Below are 14,173 nucleotides of genomic sequence, written 5' to 3' on the forward strand. Positions count from 1 at the left end.
GTAGAGACACATTACATTTCTTGTTAAAGAGATTCTCTGGTACTTTTGTATACTTTTTAGCCAGTAGTTCTGAAAGTAGCACTAATGAGCCAAAAGTGGTCCCCCAAAAATTGCGTACTACGTAGAGCTGGGCAGTATGGACAAAAAAGGTCAATGTTGTGATAAATTGCCTGAATTGATGCAATAACGATAAATAGAATGATATGTTTATAGCAATGTGCACAAGTTTTTTTTTTTTGTTATCCTTTAAACTTCTAGTTTGTTGCAGCCATTAATTGTCCCATTAACAATCACCCATATTGGTAAACTTATTTCATTTCAAACATGACATTTATCTAGTATAGGCTACTTAATTAACAATATCAGCAAAAGGCCTGCGATAAGTGATCGGTATGGTCGGAGTCGTTCATTTTTGCTTTATCGTCCCAGCTCTAGTACAATTTCACCACATCATTGCTCTCTCTCTCTCTCTCTCTGCTGTGTCCACTGAGCCGTTGGCACCCAACAACCTCATTGGATAACGCTGGGCAGGCCTCTTGCCAGCTAGAACTCTAATTGCTGCAGGGCTGGCCCACGTGGGGGGAAATGGTGTGGCACAGCTTTAAGAAAGTCGCTTTCAAACTAGGGATTTCGTGGCTAATTGAGGTAAGACATCTATGAGCAGAATGACTGTATGAACTACACATTGACACATCCAGCCCAAAGCGGGAGGTTTAAAAAAATACTTTCTTAGTCGCCGAAGTACCTGAGCATGTCTTTAAAACTAAATGTCAGTACAGAGCTAAATTGTGTGACAAAGCTTCAATTGCAGTGACTGCTTTATACAGTATATTCAAAAAGGGATGCCAGTGTTGAATGACTCATTTATTGACTTGATACTTTGATATACAGTGATAGTCAGACGCTATGCCAGACACAACAACACAGATGAACACACATCATTGGCCGATCCCTGGCGTCGTCGTGGTTTCTCCGACTGTAGTGATTGCTCCTTTACCTCACCCGGCCCATCTTCTTGCCACGACCTTTGGTGCTGAAAGGGGCAGGAAAGGGTTAAAAAGCTTCATCTCGAGCCAGCCAGGCTTAGCAGGTAGTGAACCAGCTGGTGCCGGTGGATGTCTTTCAATTGCAGCAGTTTTGTTCATTCTAATTATCTACTGTACTCGTCACTCAGAAGTGTGCATTCGTTCACTCTCCCTCATTCAGGTAAAATCATTGGATTGGTGCAATCATGGCCAGTCCACTCCTTTTGAATCTGTGAGGGGTAGTGTTTGAGTGCACACTTTGGGACCGTATCTGTGGTCCACTTACAACTTGTGTGAATGAGTTTAATGGTTTCAGTCAGATGTCAAGTTCATTCCATCAGTGCAATCAATCAGGTGAAATACAGGGTTTTATTTATTTAGGCTTGTTTTTTGTTTTTTATAATAATGGGGAATGGTTTTATTCTGCAATTTCAGACCACACCATGTTGTCAGGTTTTCTCCTTTTAAAATGAATAGGAGCTATCATGCATAGTGCATAGATGCCACATACAGTGCAGACATACACATATGCGGCGTAAACAATGGATATGAATGGTGAAATTATCAGGGGTTGGCAAGCTATAGTTGTTCAGCTATATGCTTTGACAGACAAGTGTAGGGCGTGAGCTGCAACTAAAATTCTGTGGGTGGGCAGAGAGAATATAGAAGGGGGAGGCTTGGTTTGAAGCGCTGGGCATCTTGCTATGACGTGCATTATCTGAATTAGGCCCACAGAATTATACCTACGGAGGAGCGGCTTCCAAGAGTTGGTTTAACGTTGGACCAGAGCAAACGTTGGCTAGCTAACAAGCTTACGTGTGCAGAGCGACACCAGAATTAAAATAAAAACACGTCTTACCTTTTTGTAATTAATAAATGCAATGTGAAACGTGATAACTGTAGTATCTTTAACTAGCAATGAAAAAGTTAATCCATTCTTCTCATTTCTGAATCATGCATGCAACATCAGTAGCCTATGCTTCAGAGGGGGAGGGGCATGTAGCCTACACATGCACACACACTGCAAATATTTTCAGCTGGCAGGCAGACGCTGGATTAAGTTTCTGAGTGACAGAGTAAGGGCTTTGCATAGGTGCTTTGTTGCAAAAAATGGTTTATCCCAGAACATAAAATAATGTTTTTAACCAGTTCCCATGCTTTTAAAAAACGGTTATGTTCCGGAACAGTATAAATTACTTTCCTTCCCAGTTCTGATTCTGTTCCTCTAAAAATTTCATTATTTTCAGTTCTGTTTCAGCCACGATTTCTGCGTTATTGTATAATTGGGGATTGATGGATAGTGAATGACCTGTTCAAATAAATGATTGTTCCACTGTTAAAGGACTGATGTTCCTCATTGTGACCATTTATTTGGCTCATCGCGCTCTAGCGACTCCTTGTGGTGGGCAGGGTGCCTGCAGGCTGACCTCGGTCATCAGGTGAACAGTGTTTCCTCCAACACATTGGTGCTTCTGGGTTAAATGGGCGGGTGTTAAGAAGTTCAGTTTGTTGGGTCATGTTTAAGAGGGCTCGTGATTCGACCTTTGCCTCCCGAGCCCGTTGGGGAGTTGCAGTGATGAGACAAGATTGAAAAAGGTGGTAAAATACAAAATATATATATACAGTACCAGTCAAAAGTTTGGACACACCTACTCATTCCATGGTTTTTCTTTATTTTTTCTATTTTTCTATGAAGCTGGTTGAGATAATGCCAAGAGTGTGCAAAGCTGTCATCAAGGCAAAGGGTGGCTACTTTGAAGAATCTCAAATATAAAATATATTTTGATTTGTTTAACACTTTTTTTGGTTACTACATGATTCCATGTGTGTTATTTCATAGTTTTGATGTCTTCACTATTATTCTACAATGTAGAAAATAGTAAAAAATAAAGAAAAACCCTGGAATGAGTAGGTGTGTCCAAACTTTTGACTGGTACTGTGTATATATATATTTTTAAAGAATTCCAAAATCCTGAACCTCAGTGTTACTTACCTCTGGTGGTCCTGGACCCGAGCGAGAAGCTGGTTAATCTGTAAGGACACATACTGTAAATCTGGCTATAAGCATTTAAACACAACTTTTATTTACTGTTTAAACCTGTACAAGTGGACTCCATCAGAGAGGTGGAGAGGAGAGGAACCCAGGAACCTGATGATACTATAGAAGAATTCACCTGTTGTTCACCTGTTCAGTGTACTGTAGGTCACCTCTGATGTACCCACTGCCCGGGCCCTCTCACATTGTGTAAATATTGACTGTCCAAATTTCTACTTCGATAATTTCTACATTGAGAAGCTTGGTATGGTCTGTCTTATTTTTCATGATCTGAAAATCAAAAGTGATCCTGGATCAGCACTCAGTCTTGGATACTTTGTAAATATGGCCCAGAAGTATGCAGCATATAAAGAGGATGGGTGAAGTGATGGTGAATAACCCAGTTACCAGTATATCCCTGGGTTAGTTATGTCTAAGAAGGCTAAAAAGGAATGATGGAATTCCTGATTGACCATACTGCCATGGCTATATACTGAAAGAATAAGCTGTAAGAGACCTTTCCTTGTGGTGCAGAGGTTAAAAGACCTGGCTTGGGAACCAAACATTGCAGGTTTAAACCCCCATGTGTAGATTGTCAACATATAAAGTGTAAAAAATATTAAGTTTGCTTTCTTATGCTGTAAGGAGCTACACATTTGCATGCTGAGAATGTTGTGGTAATATTAGGTCAAACTTAAATATAACATTTTCTAAATGTTCTTGAAATGTTCTGAAGACCTCCAAGACAAGGTAATATGTATATTGCGTGAACATCAATGGAACATTATGTTAGACCTACATAAAACAAATATGCTAAGAACGTCATAAAAAACAGACTTACAGTGAGGGTAAAAAGTATTTGATCCCCTGCTGATTTTGTACGTTTGCCCACTGACAAAGACATGATCAGTCTATAATTTTAATGGTAGGTTTATTTGAACAGTGAGAGACAGAATGACAACAAAAAAATCCCGAAAAACACATGTCAAAAATGTTATAAATTGATTTGCATTTTAATGAGGGAAATAAGTATTTGACCCCTCTGCAAAACATGACTTAGTACTTGGTGGCAAAACCCTTGTTGGCAATCACAGAGGTCAGACGTTTCTTGTAGTTGGCCACCAGGTTTGCACACATCTCAGGAGGGATTTTGTCCCACTCCTCTTTGCAGATCTTCTCCAAGTCATTGAGGTTTCGAGGCTGACGTTTGGCAACTCGAACCTTCAGCTCCCTCCACAGATTTTCTATGGGATTAAGGTCTGGAGACTGGCTAGGCCACTCCAGGACCTTAATGTGCTTCTTCTTGAGCCACTCCTTTGTTGCCTTGGCTGTATGTTTTGGGTCATTGTCATGCTGGAATACCCATCCACGACCCATTTTCAATGCCCTGGCTGAGGGAAGGAGGTTCTCACCCAAGATTTGACGGTACATGGCCCCGTCCATCATCCCTTTGATGCGGTGAAGTTGTCCTGTCACCTTAGCAGAAAAACACCCCCAAAGCATAATGTTTCCACCTCCATGTTTGATGGTGGGGATGGTGTTCTTGGGATCATAGGCAGCATTCCTCCTCCTCCAAACACGGCGAGTTGAGTTGATGCCAAAGAGCTCGATTTTGGTCTCATCTGACCAACACTTTCACCCAGTTCTCCTATGAATCATTCAGATGTTCATTGGCAAACTTCAGACGGACCTGTATATGTGCTTTCTTGAGCAGGGGGACCTTGTGGGCGCTGCAGGATTTCAGTCCTTCAAGGCGTAGTGTGTTACCAATTGTTTTCTTGGTGACTATGGTCCCAGCTGCCTTGAGATCATTGACAAGATCCTCCCATGTAGTTCTGGGCTGCTTCCTCACCGTTCTCATGATCATTGCAACTCCACAAGGTGAGATCTTGTATGGAGCCCCAGGCCTAGGGAGATTGACAGTTATTTTGTGTTTCTTCCATTTGCGAATAATCGCACCAACTGTTGTCACCTTCTCACCAAGCTGCTTGGCGATGGTCTTGTAGCCCATTCCAACCTTGTGTAGGTCTACAATCTTGTCCCTGACATCCTTGGAGAGCTCTTTGGTCTTGGCCATGGTGGAGAGTTTGGAATCTGATTGATTGATTGCTTCTGTGGACAGGTGTCTTTTATACAGGTAACAAACAGATTAGGAGCACTCCCTTTAAGAGTGTGCTCCTAATCTCAGCTCGTTACCTGTATAAAAGACACCTGGGAGCCAGAAATCTTTCTTATTGAGAGGGGGTCAAATACTTATTTCCCTCATTAAAATGCAAATCAATTTATAACATTTTTGACATGCCTTTTTCTGGATTTGTTTGTTGTTATTCTGTCTCTCACTGTTCAAATAAACCTACCATTAAAATTATAGACTGATCATTTCTTTGTCAGTGGGCAAACAACAAAAATCAGCAGGGGATCAAATACTTTTTTCCCTCACTGTATTTGGAGATTGTGGAACATTGTGCAACATTGTGGGAATGTTCTGTGCAACCTTTGTGAATATCACAAGAATATTCTTGCAACATTAAGGGAATGTCCTGTGCAACCTAACTTAAACATTGTATGAATGTCATCACAACTGAGCATATTTTGTGTTTTGGAAACCTATCTCTTGTAATGTATCAATGTATCCCACAACCTAATTAAATGTTCTGGGAACCTTTAAAGAACTCAAAGGCTGTTCTGTCAACATTCTTGCAACATCAAACAAATGCTTGGTGCACCCTAATACAAACATTATCTGAATGTCAGCACAACTGGACAGTTTTAGTGTTTTGGGAACCTGTCTCTTGTCATATCCCCACAATGTTGCCACAACCTAAAGACGTGTTAGGAACTTTTAAAGAACATAAAAAAATGTGTTCTGGGAACGTTCCTGCAACATCAGGTTAATGTTTTTTGAAACATTGTATAATCATCCACACAACTGGACAGTTTTTGTGTTTTGGGAACATATATTTTGTGATGTCCCCACAATGTTCCCCCCAGACTGTTCCCAGAACACATTTTTTATGTTCTTTAAAAGTTCCTAACACATTTCTTTAAAGAACAGACCAAATGTGTTCTGGGAACGTTCTTGTAAAATTAGGTGAATGTTTTATACAAACATTGTATAATCATCAGCATGACTGGACAGTTTTTGTGTTATGAGAACATTTGCCGCAACATAACGAATGTTCTGGGAACTTTCACAGAACCAATTTTGGTTTGCTGGGAAAACGTTACTTGTACATTGTGTTATTACTTTACCTGGAAATCTAATGAGAACTTTGGGGAATGTTCTGTGGTGGTTGTTACAGATGTTGTGCAGAACATTTTAGTGAATGTTAGGAGAATATTCAAAGGATATTTAATTTAAAACAGATACAAAAAATGTTATCATCCTAATGTTAGATAAAACCCTAACTAGAACTTAATGGGAATCTTAGATAATGTTGTGGGAATGTTTCCGGTTTGCTGAGTTACGTCATACTTCTCTTTCTTGAGTTTTTTTGTGTGTGTGTGTGTGTGTTTTAGGTAAAGGTGACTTACATTGTACTTCTGTTTCTTAAGTTTCTCACAGAGGTCAAACTTCTCAGCCTCCAGCTCCATCATCCACTGCCACATCTCATTGGCCTTCTCCCTGTAGGGCAACAGCCAATCAGAACAGTTGCTTTCTTGCTCTAAAGCAACCGTTGATGTCTCACTGAAGAATCTACATCACTCGAACCATTCAGATAGTCATGTTCAGTCAAAAATTGAGAAAACATCAGACATATACAGTATAATAACACTGTCAGCTTTTCTGAGGGCAGGCAAATTAAAAATATGAACAACGGCATCATACTTGAGTTTGTCCTCATTCAGATGGTCGATGCTGAGAGGTTTCCTGCGGTCAGCAAGAATCTTCTTCTTCTTCTCCCTCTCGTTCTGTTTTTTGGCTCCTTTACGGTTTTCACTCTGGGCATTGAAGGATCAGAAATACGATTACTCTCAAAGAAATTTAAAAAATGTTGAGAATTTTGGGGGAGGAAATGTCCATTGCCCCACATTACTTGGATACCTCTGTTACACCATTATCCATGTCTTTATGTTAAAGGAAACATAGTATATTTGAGATGTTTTTGTACAATATCAAACTGACCTTCTGCTGAATGCCTCCATACTGGTGGGTCATGTTAGTGAGAGCCTTCTTCTTCTTAGCATCATCATCATGCTTCCTACGTTGCTCTTCTGCCTCCTTCCTCTCTTTCTCCTCCTGCAGAGCATTAGGGAAGAAAAACCGATCAAGAGATCTTTCAAAGAAACTACATCCACAATATATTTCCCCTCTAAAATGTTTGAAAGAAGAGAGAAGGAACTTACAGCAACCCTGGCCTGCCTTTCCTTCTCCCTCTCCGCGCGAACCCTCTGCTGCTCTGCCCTCTCCGCACGGCGTTTCTCCTACACACACACACAGTAGTTACAGTGGGGAGAACAAGTATTTGATACACTGCCGATTTTGCAGGTTTTCCTACTTACAAAGCATGTAGATGTCTGTAATTTTTATCATAGGTACACTTCAACTGTGAGAGACGGAATCTAAAACAAAAATCCAGAAAATCACATTGTATGATTTTTAAGTAATTAATTTGCATTTTATTGCATGACATAAGTATTTGATCACCTACCAACCAGTAAGAATTCCGTCTCTCACAGACCTGTTAGTTTTTCTTTAAGAAGCCCTCCTGTTCTCCACTCATTACCTGTATTAACTGCACCTGTTTGAACTCGTTACCTGTATAAAAGACACATGTCCACACACTCAATCAAACAGACTCCAACCTCTCCACAATGGCCAAGACCAGAGAGCTGTGTAAGGACATCAGGGATAAAATTGTAGACCTGCACAAGGCTGGGATGGGCTACAGGACAATAGGCAAGCAGCTTGGTGAGAAGGCAACAACTGTTGGCGCAATTATTAGAAAATGGAAGAAGTTCAAGATGACGGTCAATCAACCTCAGTCTGGGGCTCCATGCAAGATCTCACCTTGTGGGGCATCAATGATCATGAGGAAGGTGAGGGTTCAGCCCAGAACTACACGGCAGGACCTGGTCAATGACCTGAAGAGAGCTGGGACCACAGTCTCAAAGAAAACCATTAGTAACACACTACGCCGTCATGGATTAAAATCCTGCAGCGCACGCAAGGTCCCCCTGCTCAAGCCAGCGCATGTCCAGGCCCGTCTGAAGTTTGCCAATGACCATCTGGATGATCCAGAGGAGGAATGGGAGAAGGTCATGTGGTCTGATGAGACAAAAATAGAGCTTTTTGGTCTAAACTCCACTCGCTGTGTTTGGAGGAAGAAGAAGGATGAGTACAACCCCAAGAACACCATCCCAACCGTGAAGCATGGAGGTGGAAACATCATTCTTTGGGGATGCTTTTCTGCAAAGGGGACAGGACGACTGCACCGTATTGAGGGGAGGATGGATGGGGCCATGTATCGCGAGATCTTGGCCAACAACCTCCTTCCCTCAGTAAAAGCATTGAATATGGGTTGTGGCTGGGTCTTCCAGCATGACAACGACCCGAAAACACACAGCCAGGGCAACTAAGGAGTGACTCCGTAAGAAGCATCTCAAGGTCCTGGAGTGGCCTAGCCAGTCTCCAGACCTGAACCCAATAGAACGTCTTTGGAGGGAGCTGAAAGTCCGTACTGCCCAGCGACAGCCCCGAAACCTGAAGGAGCTGGAGAAGGTCTGTATGGAGGAGTGGGCCAAAATCCCTGCTGCAGTGTGTGCAAACCTGGTCAAGACCTACAGGAAATGTATGATCTCTGTAATTGCAAACAAAGGTTTCTGTACCAAATATTTAAGTTCTGCTTTTCTGATGTATCAAATACTTATGTCATGCAATAAAATGCAAATTAATTACTTAAAAATCATACAATGTGATTTTCTGGATTTTTGTTTTAGATTCCGTCTCTCACAGTTGAAGTGTACCTATGATAAAAATTACAGACCTCTACATGCTTTGTAAGTAGGAAAACCTGCAAAATCGGCAGTGTATCAAATACTTGTTCTCCCCACTGTAGGTGTTTTTTTGTTAGTTGCAATGTTTTTTGGGAACAGTGAATGCACTATATAAATATAAATGTTATTATTATTTCATTTTATTTATATGGAAAGCACAGTCACATTCTAAAATGGCAGACTCACAATCCTGTTGACGAGGGAGATGAGCTCCTCTTCCTCCTTCTTCCTCTGGATGAAGTGAGACTCAATCAGAGACTGGAGCTCAGACAGGTCCTTCTCCTGACGTTTCCTGTGGATGTCCTGACCACCAGGAAGAAGAATCAGAATTCGTAATAAGAATTGCTTTGGTAAGACATTATATAATACACCATTTCACTAGATATACTTTATTCTTATAGGCTTCTGTCTTTTTATTGACTTTCGGTACCTCTCATTTGCTTACTATAACAGATGACAGCTGGAGGCAAGAGCAAATCTGTCACAAATGGTGAGTTTTCTTACCATGGTGTGTGTGTGTTGGATGGTTCAACTCACATCAAAATCCACTTTGTCACCATCAGCCATCTTTGGTGCAGAGAGGTTTTGCATGAACCTATGGAAATAAAAAATGTATGGAATATAATCTCAATTTGCACATTTCAGTAAACTTCAAATGTGATCCTTAAACACATATAATCTGTCATCTGTCAGGGGAAAAGAAAGAGAGGGTAACACAGAAACGGAGATGTCCAGGTAGAAATTACTTCAACTGATGTGACCTGGAAAAACTTGCCACGAACAGAGTGAGATGGAGGACATTCTTCAACAGCCTATGCTCCTTACAGGAGCCAATGTCTTAAGAGTTTAATCAAGTAAGTCATACTATGTCAAATTGAAACTCATGATTTTGTGGTATATTAAAACTTACTTTGGTTTGGGCTTGGATCCATCTGTAATAAAAAAAAATGTGACTCTCTTAGCCTGATGATATCATACAAAAGGTTATAAGTATTATTAGAATGATTTCATGTTAACTGGGATAGAATAGTCCTTTAGTTTTACTGGACGTGGTCATAAAAGTATAATTATGTAATAAAATATACATTATATAGAGTTTCATTTGCATATACACTAGCCCTCAAGAAGCCAAGGGGGCATACCCAGCCCTAGAGTTCTTTGTTGAAGGTATGGACCACAGCTGGCTCCATGTGAACTGCAATCACAACCCTCTGTTTTAACATTTAGAAAACGTTAATAATCCTCGCATGCTATACAGTTTTGGAAACCTCTGGAACATAACTTTCATATCAGCGAGAAAGAATCTTTCAGATACTAAAGATACACTTCCTGTACTCAGTTTAGCAAAGTTGCACATGGCTGTATTTTCTCACACCCTCCAGCCGAAGTAGGCTACAACACATCCTCTCACCTTACGCTTGCATTTCCATTGGACCATACTATTCTACATTTCCGCCTGGAATCAGGTGTTACTCAAAACACAGCCGGGTGCAACTAAGCTAAACTGTGTACAGTAAGTGTATCTTTTGTATTTTTAAAATAATTTATTGCGGATATGAAGGTTAAGTTCCAAATATTTCCAAAACCCTATCGCAAGCAAGGCGTATTAACGTTTAGAAAGAGCATTTGGGCAGCATCGGCGCATTTCCATCGGAAAATGAAACAGTACGTGTAATATGAAGGTTAAGTTCCAAATATTTCCAAAACCCTATCGCAAGCAAGGCGTATTCATGTTTAGAAAGAGTATTTGGGCAGAGTTGGGCAGCTGCAGCGCATTTCCCCCGGAAAATCGAACAGCTCGTGGAATGACCCAATACAATGCAATTTAAGTAATGATAAGGGCAACATACACTGAGTGTAGAAAACATTATAAACACCTTCCTAATATTGAGTTGCAGCACCCCACCCTCTGAATAGCACACATACACAATCCATGTCTCAATTGTCTCAAGCCTTAAAAATCCTTATTTAACTTCAAGTCTCCTCCCCTTCATCTACACTGATTGAAGTGGATTTAATAAGTGACATCAATGAGGGGGTCATAGCTTTTGCCTGGTCAGTCTATGTCATGGAAAAAGCATGTGTCCTTAATGTTTTCTACACTCAGTGTATACACCAGCAGTCAGTCTTTCCCAAAAACATTTTTTGTACTATTCATTACAATAATTTGAGGAAAACCTCAATTTATCAACAGACTTTCAGACAAAGCCAAAATAAATCTTACCTTCTTCCTCCCTACACAAAAGAAGTGGCATGAAAACAAAATACACATTTCATTAGTTTGATATAGCAGAAAAAAACGTTTTAATAATAAATAAATAAAACTTATGATACTCACTGCACTTCTTCTGTGTCTGACATTTTGTTTTATTTGAACCCTAAAATACAAAATACACCTTTACTTGAGTACCTAATATGGCTAGAAGAGTAACCAGGGATGTACTTTTCAGACCTGGCTAGTAGAAAATGTGCCAAACTAGGCTGCCGGCTAGTGACATTTTGTCTTTTCAAATATTGCGTTGCACAGATGTTGGTCTACTAGCCCGGCTGGCCAGTGCCTAAAATCCTTAAATTCCACCCCTGAGAGTAACCCATACCAGATTCAAACACATGGAATAACAAACTATTATAGTATAGGCTACTATTATCACCTCCCATTATCACAGCACTCAATCTTCCTCTCGACATCTGATGTATTTGCTCTGGCTTGTTTACTTGCTCAGAGGACATTGTCAGTCTGATCAATTACTTAGCTCCTCTTAGAAGAGCACTATCTATATAACTAAATTGTATTTAATGAGGGCTTGATCCACACAACATTGCGCTCATCCATACTCCCTTCTATAGATACAAGGGGTCTACAGGTCATGATCTCTTCTGACCAGTAGAAAAGGAAATAAACCTTATACTGAGTCTAAACTGGGATTGCAGCCAGGTACACTGTCTGCTTTAGGCACTAACAGGGCTGTCAGTTACGTACTTCAGGACAGGTGGGGAGTCCAAGACCCTTCACCACTCACGAAATTGTACCTCATGTCATGCCTATCCTATGGTGATGTCTAACTGCCTGCCAGAGCCCTGTCAGTGGCTTTAGAAACGTGGGTAATGCTTTATTTAAAAAGTACCTGCAGGACGACTTTATATGACGCATATAACATTCATAACCCATACATAAATCATTCACAAGCAGTACATAAGCATGCCATTATGAATTTGTTATGAACTCCTTATGTAGGTACCCTTCAAATAAAGTGTTACTGAAATGTATGAGGGCTATCCTCTCCCCCACTGCCTCCCCTCAATCCTAGAGACCAAATGGTCAAGCTAAGAACCATCAAAATGTATATCTACTCTAGCTGTGTCACATTGATTTATGATGAATTCCAAGGCAGTGTAAAGGTATGTCTGGATGTTAAGATATGTCAGTATGAAGTAATAGCCCTTACCTGAGCCCAAGGCAGAGAGGGAGAGACAGATACAGAGGCTGCAATTCCTTGGGGTTCAGAATCCAAACAGGTTTGTTTAGCCATCAAGGCTACGTAGTGTGGCCCTTCCTACTCATGTGATTGCATTGCCCTATGGTTGTTCAGATATTGTTAGAACCTTAGATAATGGCATTATATCTGAAGGCAGGCACACGCATACGTGTACGGACAGACACACAGGGTTTCATTGACCACATTCCTTTCCATGAAAAACGTTGAAGATCTCTTATAGCTTTTGTCCACCATTTGCCTGTTGAGAATGTCATTCATCCATTAAAACATTCACAAGCTTTTGAAAAAAAACACAACATCACAAACAAAATTATGACACATTCTTAGCTTTTTACATTTTATTGCTGTAGCAGGGACAATGAAAACCTTGAAACAAAACCTTCGAACAAGTCAGTCCATTACAATAGACATTAGGACTTACTTTACTTACAATATTCTCCATTACCTCAAGTTTCAAACAAAAAGGACCATTCACAGAGATCGATACCACCTCATACTCAGAATGCCAAAGTGAAACTCAGTGACTAAAGTACTGTATTTTAATTAGAGGCCTAGTACAGTATTGTATTTTGGTATAAATCAATAAAGTAAACTGTATATAGACAGATGGGTTTTACTTTTCCCCTCAACTTGCAATACGATGCAAATCTCAGCTAATTTTACTCTGTGGGAATATTTCCCATGGTGTTTCAAAATGATGCAAAGAATCCTATAAAAATAAAATACAATGGATTATTAGAAAATGTGGAGACAAAAGAAAGAGGACATTCTTAAGAATCCCCAGAATGTTTTACATACTTGGTTTTGAAATGATAGATGCAGTAACGAGGTCAATAGAACTCGACCAAAACAATGGAAATGCCATGGAAACGCATGGGGGAAAGATGCCATGGGGGAAAGATCCGGAATCTCCTTATTGCCCCCAGCAAAATCTCCCTACATTTAGGCTGTTGTTTATATGTGTATTTCACACTATGTTGAGGTAAAAATCAGAGTATAATGCTTGTATTGACGTCAACCCCAATACATGTTAATGTCATCGTCATCAATCAACTGCATTACAGTTAAAACCGACTTTGATTACCACCACCGATTTCTCTATGCTAGCTATGCTACCAGCTTATACGAATGGGAGTTAGCGTTTAGCAGTCACTTCTTCTAAACCTGAAAAGGGACAACTTCTAAATGTTATGCTGCGAAAACAGACAAATATATCAAAATCGGACTTTAGTAACCACGTTGTGGGCCTGTTACAATACATATATCATGACAGATTTGACGAATATCCACTTTGTTAGATCAGATTTGTTGAATGTGCGCCAATCCGGCATCCTTCTTCTATCCCCCACAGACTATGTTCCATTGAACTCTATACTGCATCTATGCCTCCTCATTGTTTAAAACTTTGGTCTAAAGCCTAGTCCCTTTGGTTTAGTAGTGAAAATCTTCATGGAACAATATGATATGACTCCTGTCTCTTTGGATGATTGTTCACTTTAGTCACACCTTTCCTGGATAGTCCTTAATTCCAATAGCCTTATTATACATTGAGACCTTTAAGCCCAACCAAGGAGTGATTAACCCTCTGATAATCTTGCTACAGTCCTGGGCATTATTTC

General features: G+C 40.3%; 1 protein-coding gene across 1 annotated transcript; it reads right to left on the reverse strand.

Annotated features, from left to right (window-relative positions):
• Positions 1 to 867: 867 nt before the first annotated feature.
• LOC121577057 (troponin T, cardiac muscle-like) lies at positions 868 to 12,589 on the reverse strand. Its single transcript, XM_041890783.2, has 12 exons — positions 12,504 to 12,589; positions 11,396 to 11,435; positions 11,282 to 11,292; positions 9,968 to 9,989; positions 9,595 to 9,652; positions 9,244 to 9,360; positions 7,408 to 7,485; positions 7,187 to 7,300; positions 6,890 to 7,002; positions 6,595 to 6,685; positions 3,019 to 3,056; positions 868 to 1,033 (listed from the first exon to the last, which is right to left on the reverse strand). The coding sequence occupies exons 2-12, from the start codon at positions 11,416 to 11,418 to the stop codon at positions 994 to 996; spliced, it is 705 nt and encodes a 234-aa protein (XP_041746717.2). The 5' UTR covers positions 11,419 to 11,435; positions 12,504 to 12,589; the 3' UTR covers positions 868 to 993.
• Positions 12,590 to 14,173: the final 1,584 nt, after the last annotated feature.

This window comes from Coregonus clupeaformis, chromosome 11, assembly GCF_020615455.1.
Source record: "Coregonus clupeaformis isolate EN_2021a chromosome 11, ASM2061545v1, whole genome shotgun sequence".
Taxonomy (NCBI): domain Eukaryota; kingdom Metazoa; phylum Chordata; class Actinopteri; order Salmoniformes; family Salmonidae; genus Coregonus; species Coregonus clupeaformis.